Below are 13,656 nucleotides of genomic sequence, written 5' to 3'. Positions count from 1 at the left end.
TCCCGACTACATGTAAAAATCCAGGCTAGTAGAGAAAGCAGCTTTCCACTTAAAAAAAGCAATCCAGGACAAAAATACCCCCAAATCTAGTCTGTCAGCATAGAGAACTATTTGCAGTTGGAGGCAGTCCTCAGTATTTTTTTAAATAGTAGACTCCCTCCCTTTCTGCTACCTAGGGGTACAATTTCCAGCCCTTTCTCCAAAAGAAACATTTGGCTTTCTATAGAGAACCTTGAGACCTCGTGTGACTGAAAATGAAAGAAGGGGAAAGAGGCCCTCATCACACCCCACCCCAAATCCCTCAAGGAGAAACTGAGGTTGGGCCCCTGTAGATCCATTTACTTTAGGAGGTACCGGGTTCTGAAGCATTTGTTTGAGAAATTACCCCCATGCCCCATCAATAGTAGCTTTCAACGGCTCCTCCCGGGTGGTCTTGTCTCTTTTAAATTTCATTTCCTGTTGGAAAGGTAACTGTTGAATGCCACTGACTGGACTCTGTTAACAGAAAACCAGGACCTGAGTGAGGCTGGGGAGCCAGGATGGGATTGATGGGCGGAACGGGGTAGCTGGATGAAGAGAAAGGCATTAACAAATACCACATGATGAATTTTTTTACTGCTTCTCCATGTAAGGGAAATTGCCCCATGTGAGGAGGGGATATAAGGGCAAGGGACACAGTATAATCAGCTGCCATGCTGGATGTGGATCCCTGGACTTGGCTTGCAGGCCTTATTAAGAATCCTGGCACTGCCAATCACCAGCTGTGCCCCACAGCCAAGTCCTTTAACCCTCACAAGCCTCAATTGCCTATCCATTCTACCACCCAGGATAGTGTGAATTTAAATGATGCATGCAACATGCTTAGTAAGTGCACTATTATACCTAGTAGGTATTCACACGCAGTAGCCATGAATTGGCATAGATGGCATTTGAACCCATATGATTTAATACCATGTCTTCTACTGTATACCAGGCACTGTGTAATAAGAGCATGCCAATAGATAAGAGAGCCCCTGACTTTGAGGTAGGCACAAAAGAGAAAATTTCAACACAGCATGGTCAGAATTCTGATTGAAATAGACATGGGGTGACATGGTACCTTCACATATGAAATATTTTGGAGCACTGTTGATAGCATGGTCAATGGGGTTCATGAAAGAATTCATCCTCTAAAGTGCAAAGTCCACAAAAGCAGGAGTACTGCCTATCTCATTCAACGCTATGCCCATTAGGAACACTGTGGGGAAAGGAGATGAGGGAATGTTTAAGGTGATGCTTAATTCAAGAAGTTAGCCAAGTACAGAATGAGGATAAAGATAACCTGGTCAGAAGAAGCTGCCTGAGCAAAAGCATGTCCCTAAGATGTATTTGGGGAATTAGAGACAGATTGTTGAAACAAATGGAGTACAAAGTATGGGGTGTAGGAGTGAGGTGAGAGGAGGTGGCAGGAGTAAGATCATGGAAAGCCTTATTTATAAGCTAAGAAGTATGGCACTTGTATAGGTGAACACTCATGTGTGGAAGGCCAGACTGGGCAGCTGCTGACATGGGCTGATTTAACAGGATCTGAGCCTAAAATATGCTTTCCCTACAGGTCTGCCAAAGTACCTATGTTTTTTCTTTTTTACTATCAAGCCCAAAATATTAACCATATTAACCAAGAACAGCTGTTGCTTCTTATTCTCCAATAAGTTTATCAGATTTGCTAGCTAGATCAATTTTCACAGCAACCGTATGAGGTAGTTACTTTTATCATCTCATCTTAAAAATGAGAAGACACGAGCGCAGATAAAGGCTTGCCCAAAGTCGCACAGTATACAGGTAGTATAGTCTGGATTTAAACTTAGTCACCTTGGTTCCAGAGTCCATTGTCTTAAATATCATGTTATTTAAAATTTATCTTCCATTTCATCATTTCTCTCCAGCTTTTTGCAGCTACTTGATGAATTTTTAATTTCTATAACTCTATTTTTCGATCCTTGAATTTCTACTTAGTTTTCTTTAAAATGTCTACATTTTTGTCATATTGTCCTGTACTTGCCCTATAGTTCCTGTTCTCTCTCTCATGATGAGACATTGTAAACATATCTAGTCTCTCAAATTGGTCAACTGTCTTTAGTATTCCAGATATGAACTTTCTCCATGTGTTTTGTCTGCTGGCTCTCACTAATAGTGGCTTTTTTCTCTCCCTTGCACGCACTGTAATATTGAAAAGTAAACTTAACATTAGCAGGAGTTTGCTGTTGTTGTTTTGGGGTACTGATTTTTTTTAATTTTTTTTTTTGTGAGAGTCTCACGCGCTGTGGTTTTGGGGTTTTTTTTACCGGGTTTTGCCTTTTTTTCGGTTTTTCTTTTTTCCTTTTTTCTTGGTTTATTTATTTTTGACCCACTTTTTATATTATCTTTTGGGTTTGTGGCTTGTATACTATACTAGAAGAATCCCAACCCTATATCCACTTATGGCGCAGGTTGGGGTTTTGATTTCTCATGAGTGGGCCCAATGGCCCAAGGTGGTTGATAGACTTCTATACAAGATCCTCAGCAGAATTTTCTTTATTTCATGCTTGGGCCAGCCATTCCTCACTGACAGATATGCAGGGAATTTGTTTGCTACGGCCTCAGTTCTCATCACCATGGAGTACTAAAACTCCGGCCCCTAAGGACCATACATACTTCCCATATTTTCAGAAGACTTTTCATTTAATTCTTTCTCGTTGATCATTGCTCCATTATTGAGCTTACTCTTCATTTCTGGCACCTTAGGATTTCTCCTTTTTGCGTACCAGCCAGGCAATGGATGTTTTTTTTCACTGTCTATTTCCACAACCATCTCTCTGTGATTGGTGTGGAGGAATGTCTCTTGACAACCCAATCTATTAAATTGGCTGGAGAGTTATGATTATGCATTTAGATACCAGTCTTTCCCTCTTGTCTTTTGTCTGATTCATCTTTCTATCCTAATTCTTTAGACAGAGCCTAGACCAAACTTGGAAGCAATAAAGATTTGATCAATGAATGAATAAATGATTTAATCAGTTTTCTCTTTTATTCTAAATGAAAATTAAAGGCCATATACTAATAATTTTATAGAGAAAGAAGACATCAGAATTCCTAGAAAGCCACCCATGCTCTCTGTAAGACCATGCTGAAGAAGCAAAAAAATTTGAGGCCTGTTCTTATCCAGCTCTTGGGCCAGTAGGTTCATTACTATTGACATTACTTTTCTTGAAGGGCAACTACTGCTAATTACAGTGCTGGTCTAGTAGAAATTTGAAGTCTGGCAGGCTAGGTTCTTGACTGATGGCTCTAATGCTTTTTACCACATATTGATGTCCTTCTACAGTTATAACTGGAACCTGATCAATGTAGTATGCAATAATGTAATTTTTTCTTTTGGTGACATAAGGACTTGGCCAATTAAGTTCACATTCTTGAGAGCCCCTGGCACAGTGCTTGACATAGAATAGGCACTGAGTTAAAATTTAATGTGCTTTATTTCCTCTTTTTAATTAAAAACCATCCATAAATATTTGTTGAAAATCTACTGCTTCCTCGGGATTGTGTCTGATGCTAGAGATGAAGAAGAATAACGTGCAATCCCTGTTTAAATCCTTAATTAGAAAAAGAATGTCCAGATCAAATTTGACAATAAATGATCCTAAATGTCTTTTGATTTAAGGTGAAAAGACATCTCGCCTCATTCTACCATTGTAAAATACCTGAAATACCTATAACCAGCAAAATAACATTGCCTATTACTATTTTACAAAGTTTTCTCTCCTCAGAGGTGAAATACAACTGCCAGTGAGTACATAAACAGATGAAAGAGAGCTGATCATGAAATGCAATTTTTGACAATGACTTTTGGGCTTCTTTGACCACTATAATCCCAGAGCCTAGAATCACACCTGTTTGAAAATAGAAACTTGATGTTTGTTGAATATGGGTATCTGCACACGCATATGTGGATGTGACCCATCCATCAAATGGCCCTAGATATGGTATGACTCATCCTTCCACACATACTTCTTGAGGACTTCCTATGAACAGGCGTCTGTGCTATTCTGTGATGGAGACAGACAAAAAGAAAAAGAACAAGATAGATCTCCTACCTACAAGAAATTCCCAGGTTTAATGGTGAGATAGAAAGGTATGTAAATCACCATGATATAACATAGAAAATGCTGAGAGAAGATCAGAGGAAAGGACTATGGGAGTTCCAAAGAAGTGCAGGCCTGCCAATTGCTGAGGGATCAGACAAGAATGTGGCCAATACAGACTTTATGCTTGGACTTGAAGAAGTAATTTGCTGCCGTATAGACAGGAGAGAATGGGTACTGGCAAGAAAGGAAAGGAAGTTCAGGTTGAAAGAACAGCTTAGGCAAAAGCAGAGAGGCAGAAAATTATAGACCATATAAATAGAAATACAAATTTGGCTGGAAATGCATAAAGGGGTATAAAGGGGCCTAAAAAGAAATAAAGGCCCAAGCATGAAACAAAGAAAATTCTGCTAAGGATCTAATATGGAAGTCTACCAACCACATTGGGACATTGAGACCACCAATGAGAAATCAAAACCCCAACCTGTGCTATAAGTAGGATGGGCCAGTTGCAGGGGCTTTGAATGAGTCCCGATTTATCATTTCAGGACATAGGATCTCTACAGAGTAACTAGTGCTTAGCATATGGCAGGGCTTAATTAATACTACAACAACCTCATAGAAGGAACATGCTCCCCACGTGCACAGAGGAAGCTCCCATCTGTATGCACAGGCAATTACAAACATTCCAAATACTCTGCCCTGAACCCTGCAAGCACATCAAATACTCATTGTAAAAGGTCACCCAGCAAACAGCTCTGATCAACCCAGGCTCAGGCAGAATCAAATCCCCTAAATAAGATCCACTAGACGCAGTGTCAGGAAGGTCAGAAACAACTCTATTTCACATCTTGAAGCATTTTTACCATGTGGAACATTTTAGAGTAAGAAGGGAAGAGAGAGAGGGAGAGAGGCGGAGAGAAAGAGAGACAGAGAGAGAGAGAGAGAGAGAGAGAGAGAGAGAGAGAGAGAGAGAGAGAGAGGAAAGAGAGATAGAGGGAGAGAGGGAGAGAGGGAGAGAGGGAAAGAGGGAGAGAGAAAGAGAGAGGAGGGAGAGCAGGAAACCTCTCCAGAAAGAACAGAATTGTAAGTCATTAAATGTTAAATGATCAAAAAATAAGCAGAGAATTTATTTTGCCCCCTCTCACTTCTACTGATTTAAAAAGCAGTTGATTTCAAACTAGGCCATGCCAAAATTCATAATGGAGTTTCACTCCTCCCCTCCTCCACCTCCCCCATGTGTGCCCACTGTATACCTTTGTCGAGTTCACTTGAAATGTTCCATGATGAGGTAGGCACTAACTCAGCAGTGACTGACAACTCTGTTTCTGAAAAGAAAAAGAAGGGAGGGGAAAAAGACAAGGGCAATATTAACCACAGTAACTTATGGGCTGTTAGAAGCATTACAGGAGCTTTCCAAAGGCCCTGCCTTCTGAGAGAGAACACTGCCGTCCATCGCTTATTAAACTGGAGTAGCTGTTCTGCTTGCCAGGCAGAGGCGCCTGCATTACAGAGGCTATCCAAATGAACAGTCTGTAGGCCAGACCTAAAGATTGTTTCTTTAAAACATGGGTTCGAAAATTAAAATACAGATATTTTGTTAATGAGAAACCAAATCTGCAGAGATGACCAAACATTGTCAAAAATAAACTCCTCACTTGTTAGAAGACCAGTTTTAGATGGATATATTTATTCATAGTCTTCCCATGAAAAACAAGGACAATGTTGCTGATTTCACTTGTGTTTGTGAATCGATAGTATTTCTCTTAACAGAGAAATTCAGTTTTCTATTGAAACTAAGTCAAGACAAATGAAAGCTAAGCATTTGAATATGGAGTTATTTGTGGTTACGAAACTTAAAAGATAAAATTTAAAACTACCATAAATTAAAGCAAACATGCAAGTCAATAATCTCAAGGGCTTAATATACTATGAAGATGTAAAAACTCAATAATATACTGTAATATACAAATGATATTTTTGTTTTTCTTGAAAATTTAAGCCATGACACCACCCAACCAGCACATTTTAACAGGATTGCACTAATCTCTCCTTAAGTGGTATCTACACACACAGGCAGACAGACACACACACATACCATATTATAAAACTTTAGTGCTGTGCAGGGTCTCAGAGAGCCCAGAAACTAGGTCATTAGATATAGGGCACCCATGTTGTCAATACACTTCCTTCATTCTGGTGCAGATATCATTATTCAATCATGGTCCTTTTGTCTATTAAACCTGGGATCTGCCTTAGAGTCTTTTGAACATAGTACTCTAGGTAGCCACTAAACATGGATCTGAGTTAGAACACAAGGTAAGTTTTAGTAAGTGGAAGAACTGGGATTCAAATCCAGGTCTGCCTGACTCCACCACCCACACAACTCCCAGCAGCCCATGCTGCCTAGTCCTCAAGTCTGAAACCTGAGTTGTGTTTCACCTCACCTCTCTCTCACTTCACCTTATCACTTAGATAGATAAGCACACTTTCTACATTTCCTTATTTACTGATGGGGACTGTCTACCCTATGGCCATAGAAACCATACACTATCATCAGTGAGCTTTGCTAAGGACAGGATGTTTACCCACTGAGACCTTGCAGAGGCTCACTTGTAGTTCGTCTACTGGATCTTCGATCAACCTGCCACACATGGCAGAGACAAAAGTGTTGTTTGGTTTGTGCATACCTCTTTGTCTTTCCTCTTTCCCTGTCCAGGTGGGAAAGAAAGCAAGTGGGAAAGAAAGTAGAGAAACCACACCTACCCTCCCGCCTCAAAGGGGCCCAGTCACCTCCTACATACTGAGCTAAAATAAAGCATAGATTCTTTTAAAGAAACCTTAAGTCAGATGGACAGTGTGACAGGGATCTTAAAGTAGACAGAATTCCAAAATATGAAACTAGAAAGGAAAGTTTATCCGAGTAAGAAAAATGCTTAACGCGAAACCTCAGTAGAAGGCAGTGCTTCTGTTACCAACCACTTGTCCTGGAATGGATATTTCATGCAGATAATTTCACCAGGAAGGGCTAATTGTCTACATATTGGTGATCTCCACCTATGACTCTAACCACAACTGTACTCCGAGCCCCATCCTGCTGCCACCCACTTTGGCTCTTTGAATAATAGCTCCTTGTTTGCAGTATTATGGGCTACTGTGGTTCGCCTTGTAAAAAGGCTCATCAAGCACTACAACATCCAGACTTCTGGGAGATTGGGAATAGAAGCATGGCAGCCATGGCAGCATTTCAGGCATGGAAGCAAAGGGTGGGGAAGTGGTGGGATTAAGACAGATCTTGACGCATTTACATTCAGTATTTTTATAGCTTCATCTTACTGCTGCTCACAGTTAAATTGCCAGCAATATAGGCTTTGCTTTACAGTAGTAATTTTACAGAAAGTTGCTTGTATGTCCCTTGGTTTTTATAACCTAAGTTTGAATTGTTGATTAGATATAATTGGGGACTGATGACAAATGAATAGATTCTTGGCACTGTTAACAGTGCAATTGTCCCCCATGTGTCCCTGGACAATAATTACCACTCGGTTCTTGGGCTATAGCAAAGATAATTTCAATTCACAAGCTCATTAAGGGATTGTGATGATTCTAAGGAATTCTGTTCTCAGCTTCAAGATCTATTCCTTTAGATAATCACATGTTCGGCTTCTCAGATAAAATGATAATAAAAATAGATAAAATATTTTAAAATATGTGTAATCTCCTGAGAAATATTATCTTGAGGCCCCCTTTTTTTTAAATTAAAGACTGATTATTTTATGTGAAAGTTTAATATTAGTAATTCCCCGTCATAAAAATTGTGTTTTATAAGCTTTTCTTTTTTCCCCTAAAAGGAAGGCTTAACTTCAAGTAAGAAGAGCTGAGCACATCTCAACTTGACCTCCCTTGATTCCAGGGTCAGCAGCAGTGTTAGAGAGACAAGACCATGAGTGTGGACCCCATACGATCTCCACTGATGGATCAGTTCCTCTCCTATATGCCTCACCATGGTAAAAGGATGAGATATTTAATACCAGGCTAGTAGCCTCTCTTTGTGTAAAATGATTGTGGTAACGGCAAATCAGTATGTCAATTAGGAGACAGTAGAATATTGAATGAAAATACACACCTCGATTAATATACTAATTTCTGCTACTTACTAATTCTGTGATCATGTGCAAGTTACTTTCTGTAAAATAGGGACAGTAAAATCATCTCACAGGACTGTAGTAAGGTTTAAATTAGATAATACACCAAAAGTGTCCTGCATGGTACCCAGCATAGAGTGGACACCCAGATCTTTATTGTCTTCCCGTCTGTCTAGTAAGGCAGATAGTGGTCATCTTCTATGGGCACATACTCTGTTTAGCTGCTATGTCACTGTCTAGGTTTGAAATAAGACATATGCCGTGCTTTTAGAAAGACTCTTATTTCGCATGCCTTACTAATCCAAGCCAATCTTTTCATTTTGTGAGGTTTTCCTGAATTGGTCACCAGTTCTCAGAGAACATAAGTGTTTTTATGTGATTTTATCCAATTTAGGCAAATCAAGTATGTTTTAGAAAACTCCAGCTCTTATCTTTCCTGACCTCTGCAGGAGGGCAAACCATTCTTCTCCTGATTTGATCAATAGGAGCTATTATCTTTGCAGTTTCACTGATGATTGACTTTTTGGCACCGATTCTGCAAACCATAAGGTTTTGGTATTTAAGCCTGAACAGTGGGAGTGTTATTTGGGGGAAAAGGAAAAACAAAAAAGGCTTGAATCCTCCTCATTGATAAAAGCCTGTACTCTCCAAAAGGATTACTGGTTCATCTCAGCAGTTGGCAGGTAGAGACTCGACGTTCACAGGATGCAGAAGCTCTTCCAAGAAGCACCCAGCCATGCCACATCCTGTATCCTGATCCAGTGATACATGAGGTTACACAGGCACAGACCAGTATACTCATGACACTAGTGTCCTACCCAGTGGTCACAAAGAAATGTGTAGGGAACAAATGGCTACCCCAGTGCCTTTCCTCTAAATGTAGCAAAGCCATGAATTTGTTGAAGAAAAATTAAAAATAACCTCAAATTTATGGTATTATTCATCTTTTTACATAGAGAAAATTGCAAAAAAAAAGTCTGGGTTTTCTCACTGTCTAAGAGGTTCTGCTTGTGCTCAGAGATTTTCTCAACAACTCTATAAGGTAAGATTTTTAAGACTGAAGAACTTGAAGCAGAGTTATACTAAAGCACTTACCTACTTAGCTTATTGGGGTGAGGATGGCGATTGTGATCAAACCCAGGCAGTCTGAAGGCAGAGCCAGAGTGGCTCAAATTGTGCCAAAATGTGGAAGAGGTCGAGGTGGGAGCTTACTCTCCTGCTTAATCCCCTTAGCCCCACAGAACCCAGACCCTGTGAACTCTAAGCTCTGCAGAACGCAGTGTGAGAACCAGTACCAGAGGCCATACTCCTTTCCCCTCGGTGCTTGGTTCCCTAATTCTAAAACCTGAAAAAGATGGTGGGCAACACAAAGGAAGGAGAAAAAATACTTCTTAAACCACACTTAAATGCCTTTTTCCCCTTTGGAAATACTTTTCTTTTTCTTTAAATCTATTAAATTGATATTTCGGATCACACGCATTCCAGTATTTAAAGGAATTATGCTACACAAAGAAGCACAATGACACACACCTTCTTTAAAGTGAATACAGATAGTCCTGAAAACTATCTTACTTAAAAACTATCATACTTGAGCTGTCCGTCCTCCATGGAACTCCAGAGATCCACTCACTTACTCCTATTCATCCAACACACATGCGTGTGAGTGCTTTCTGTGTCTAAGAACTGGGATTCAAAAGTTTGACCTGCTCCCTAACAATTTGAAGAACTTACAGTCTAGTAGGGGAGAAGCACAGGAACACAATTATAAACAGTGTGATAGGGCAATGCTAGAAACTGATGGAAATGGATGCCCCAACCCAATAGTCATTCCTCCCACCCCGCCCCAACCATGCTAAAAATACCAAGAGTACTAAATAAAATATCACAAGAAAAAAACATAATGCATAGCTGAGATTGAAAGAAAAAAGATATTCTCAAGGTGCCAAAAAGGAAGAGAACAGTAAGGAAAACTGATGCAGAAGGTGCCTATTAATATAGGCCCTCTGGGCTGGGGGCTGCAACTTCAGTGCTTATTTGAAAACTAAAGCTATGGCCAGAAAGAGATCTGAGCTCTTGCCTAAAGCCTTTACTAGAATCTGGGAGAGTCTCCCATCTGTGGGAAGGGCTGGAAACACTTCCCCCAGTGGACCAGACAAGCTGCTAGGACCCTTGCAGTCCAACCAGAACTTGGGTAGGGTGGGAGTGGGAGGAAATGTCTACACAAGAAATCAAAAGGGTGTGTAAAGACCAGAGAAGTCCAATGTACCCTTTACCAGGTTCCTCTCCATGGTTACAATTTATATCATCATGGTACAATACCAAAACTAGGAATTTGACATTGTTGCAATGTGTGTATAGTTCTATGTCATTTCACCACATGTGTAGATGTGATGAAATTACTAGTGCAATCAAGACAAAGAACTATGTCATCCTCAAAGATCTCTCTGAATAGTCACACCCATCCCCCTCCTCCCAACCTTACCTAACCTCTGGCAACCAGTAATCTGTTCTCCATCTCTACAATTTTGTTGTTTCAAAATATTATAAAAACGAACTCAAACAATGCCTTTGAGATCCATACAATAGCTGTGCATATCAATGATTTATTATTATTATTATTATTATTATTATTGTTGTTGTTGTTGTTGTGTAGTGTTCCACAGTATGGATGTACTACACTTTGTTCAACCATTCACCTCAGACATTTGGTTGTTTCCATTTTCTGTCTATTAAAAATATAACTGTTATGAATTCACTTGAAGACTTTTGTGCTAAATTCTTTATTTCAGTAAGAAAGACGTTGAATCTAGGAGTTGTATGCAAGAAGCAATAATAAGCAAACAAATTGGGATAGATGTTGAAAATGTTAACTAAGGCTTGACTCAAAGCTAAATATATGATATTTCCCAAGGAGAAGTCCAAATGAATGGACCCAAAGTTAGCACTCCCTCTTTTGCCCGGGGTGTCACTCAGCGGAGCCTTAGTGCACAAAAGAATTAGTTTATATTTCTGGCTTCAGAACAAACTGGCAAAGAAAGAGTAAAGAAGAAAAGAAAGCATGCTGAAAAATGCTTAGCTCAGAAATTGGTCTTATCTCCCTACAGAGGTTTTATTTCATTTCCTTTCCGGTGCTGCAGCCACCTTAGATTTCCAATGACATCAACAAACTTCACTCTTTTCTTCTGGTTTCCACTTGGCTGCTCTTCCTTATGTGCTTTTCTCCCCAAAAGCGCCTTCTGGCAATTTTTCCTTCTTACTCATCCTTCTGTGTCATCTGTCTTTGTCTTCCGGTATTTGTCAATTTTCTCCTTTGTGTGGCCCACGCACACTTTCATTTCAAATTCGTAATCCATTTTGTAGTAAAAGTCTATTACCCTGTAACTGTCTCTTGCCAATTCAAAGTCACCTGTCACTCAAAAGAAACAAGAGAACCAAGAAAGATGCTCTCCTAGCTGCAATGCCATGACAGCCCGAGTGTTTATTCCTGACTCTTGCGAAATAAACAAAGTCTTGGTTAAATCCTATACACACTGGGAATGAAGTTAAGTTGTGTTGGGTGTTCCCTAAAGCCATAGTGTGTTAGCATGAAACTGGAAAACGAGATGGTCAGAAGGATTTCTTTTAAAACTCCTTACTTTCCCCTAGAGTTTAACGTTATTATGTTCATTTGTTTGTTTGTTGATTTATCCACCCATCAATCCATCCATCCAACAAATGTTTATTGAGCACCTACTCTCTTCCAAACTAGGTAAGTGCTAACTAGGTGCTAGGATATAATGGTGAACAAAATCAAGATTGTTCCTTCCTTCATGGAGCTAACTGTGTGGTAGGGACACAAAGAAGTAAAGAAAGAATTAAAATATAGTATGATAAATGCTGTGTATGGGGTGGAGGTGGGGGTGAGGACGAAGACACCTAGCACAGCCTTGGAGGATCCTGTACTGACCAAATATTTTGGTGATGAAACTTATGTGGTTTCTGGAGAGCCAGATGTTTAGATGGACACGATGAGCCTAGATTCTCTAATTTCCTTCTTTGAATAAAACAAGATTTTTTTTTTTCTTGCAAAAAGTGAACAAAGAACTGAAAACTCTACAGTGGGGATACCTTCACCTGATGTAATCACATGACTGCCCTTGCCCACATGATTTGGCTACTAAACAGAGTCTTCTATTAGAAATAGGAAATGCCTCTCTCCTGGGTTTAGTGATGTGGCTCTAGCCCTGTGGACTTCCTAAATCAATTCCTTAACCAGGACTTGGTCTTTTGTGCTTTTATCTCTTTAGCAACATAAATATCTGTTAGGACTGGAGAGTTAGTCTAATCTAAGAGGTTCTAAATTTTGGTTTCCTTTTACCTTTCTAATTTATACTTGGCTCTAGAAAGAGAGAAAATAATTGTCCATTCAACGTGGTACTATGTACAGGTTAAATGACTTCTGCCCCAGCCAGATCCATGAGAAAATAGAAAATAAATACACACACACACACACACACACACACACACACACACACACACAATATTTGATAAAAAAATTACACCTCTTTGAAATAGTATGATGTTGACATCGATCTTTCTTGTGTTTGAACCTCAAATGAATACTTCTGTTTCAAACTATGTTTAAATCACAGCAAAACAACGTACAGTTAGCAGGGAAAAAAAAATGAATCTGCTAACTCAGCGATATTCAGTTTTCTATTGAAAAGAAAAAATATGGAATTACTCTAATATCCTACTTTACAATTTGCGTTTAATTCTATGGTCCATGTGTCCTTTGGTCCCCAGTGAGTACGTGTTCTTCCTTTCATTTTGATTAGATAGTAAACTTCCTGAGGCCAAGAATCATGTCTCACACATACTCTGTGTCCCTCCCTGATTTCCACGTTATCCTGGAACAGGCTAGATAGGAGGCAGCCTAACAGTGGGATAAAAGGTATGACTTTAGAGTCAGTCGTGTTCAAATCCCAGCTCTGTCACATACTAGCTTATGACTCTGGGCAAATTACTTTATACTTCGAAATGTCAGTTCTTCATTCATAAAATGGGCATGATAGTAATCATGAGGATTATCATGAGGATTATCATGAGGATTAACTAGGAAAATATTCAGAGATGAGTTCAGTGCCCCAAAAATAGTAACTTTCCACAAAGTAACAACTATCACTACCCAGTAAAGATTTTTTTACTTACCATAGGTACAGCTTGAAGCATATTTAATACAGTGATTCCCAAACTCAGCTGAGGAGCACATTAAACAAATACAGATTCTTGGACCCCTATTCCTAAACTATTAAATCTCCCTAGGCGAATCTTATATAACCAGCCTAACACTGGTCCTCTATAAACCACCGGTTTAGGGATACTCAAATAATAATATACCTGTAAAAAATGAACAACGAACAAACAGAAAA

General features: G+C 39.5%; 1 protein-coding gene across 1 annotated transcript in view; it reads right to left on the bottom strand.

The window, feature by feature from the left end:
• The window catches only part of ROR1 (receptor tyrosine kinase like orphan receptor 1), a 165,054-nt gene extending 158,266 nt beyond the window's left edge, over positions 1-6,788 (bottom strand). The window contains exons 1-2 of the mRNA XM_011369609.2: positions 6,689-6,788; positions 5,357-5,428 (exon numbers count right to left, since the gene is read on the bottom strand). Coding sequence (XP_011367911.1) covers positions 5,357-5,428; positions 6,689-6,788 — 172 coding nt within the window. The remainder of the gene's footprint in view (positions 1-5,356; positions 5,429-6,688) is intronic.
• Positions 6,789-13,656: the final 6,868 nt, after the last annotated feature.

Source organism: Pteropus vampyrus, unplaced genomic scaffold (assembly GCF_000151845.1).
Source record: "Pteropus vampyrus isolate Shadow unplaced genomic scaffold, Pvam_2.0 Scaffold151, whole genome shotgun sequence".
Lineage (NCBI taxonomy): Eukaryota > Metazoa > Chordata > Mammalia > Chiroptera > Pteropodidae > Pteropus > Pteropus vampyrus.
The sequence above is the reverse complement of the archived record's forward strand: the minus strand, read 5'-3'. Positions and strand labels throughout refer to the sequence as shown.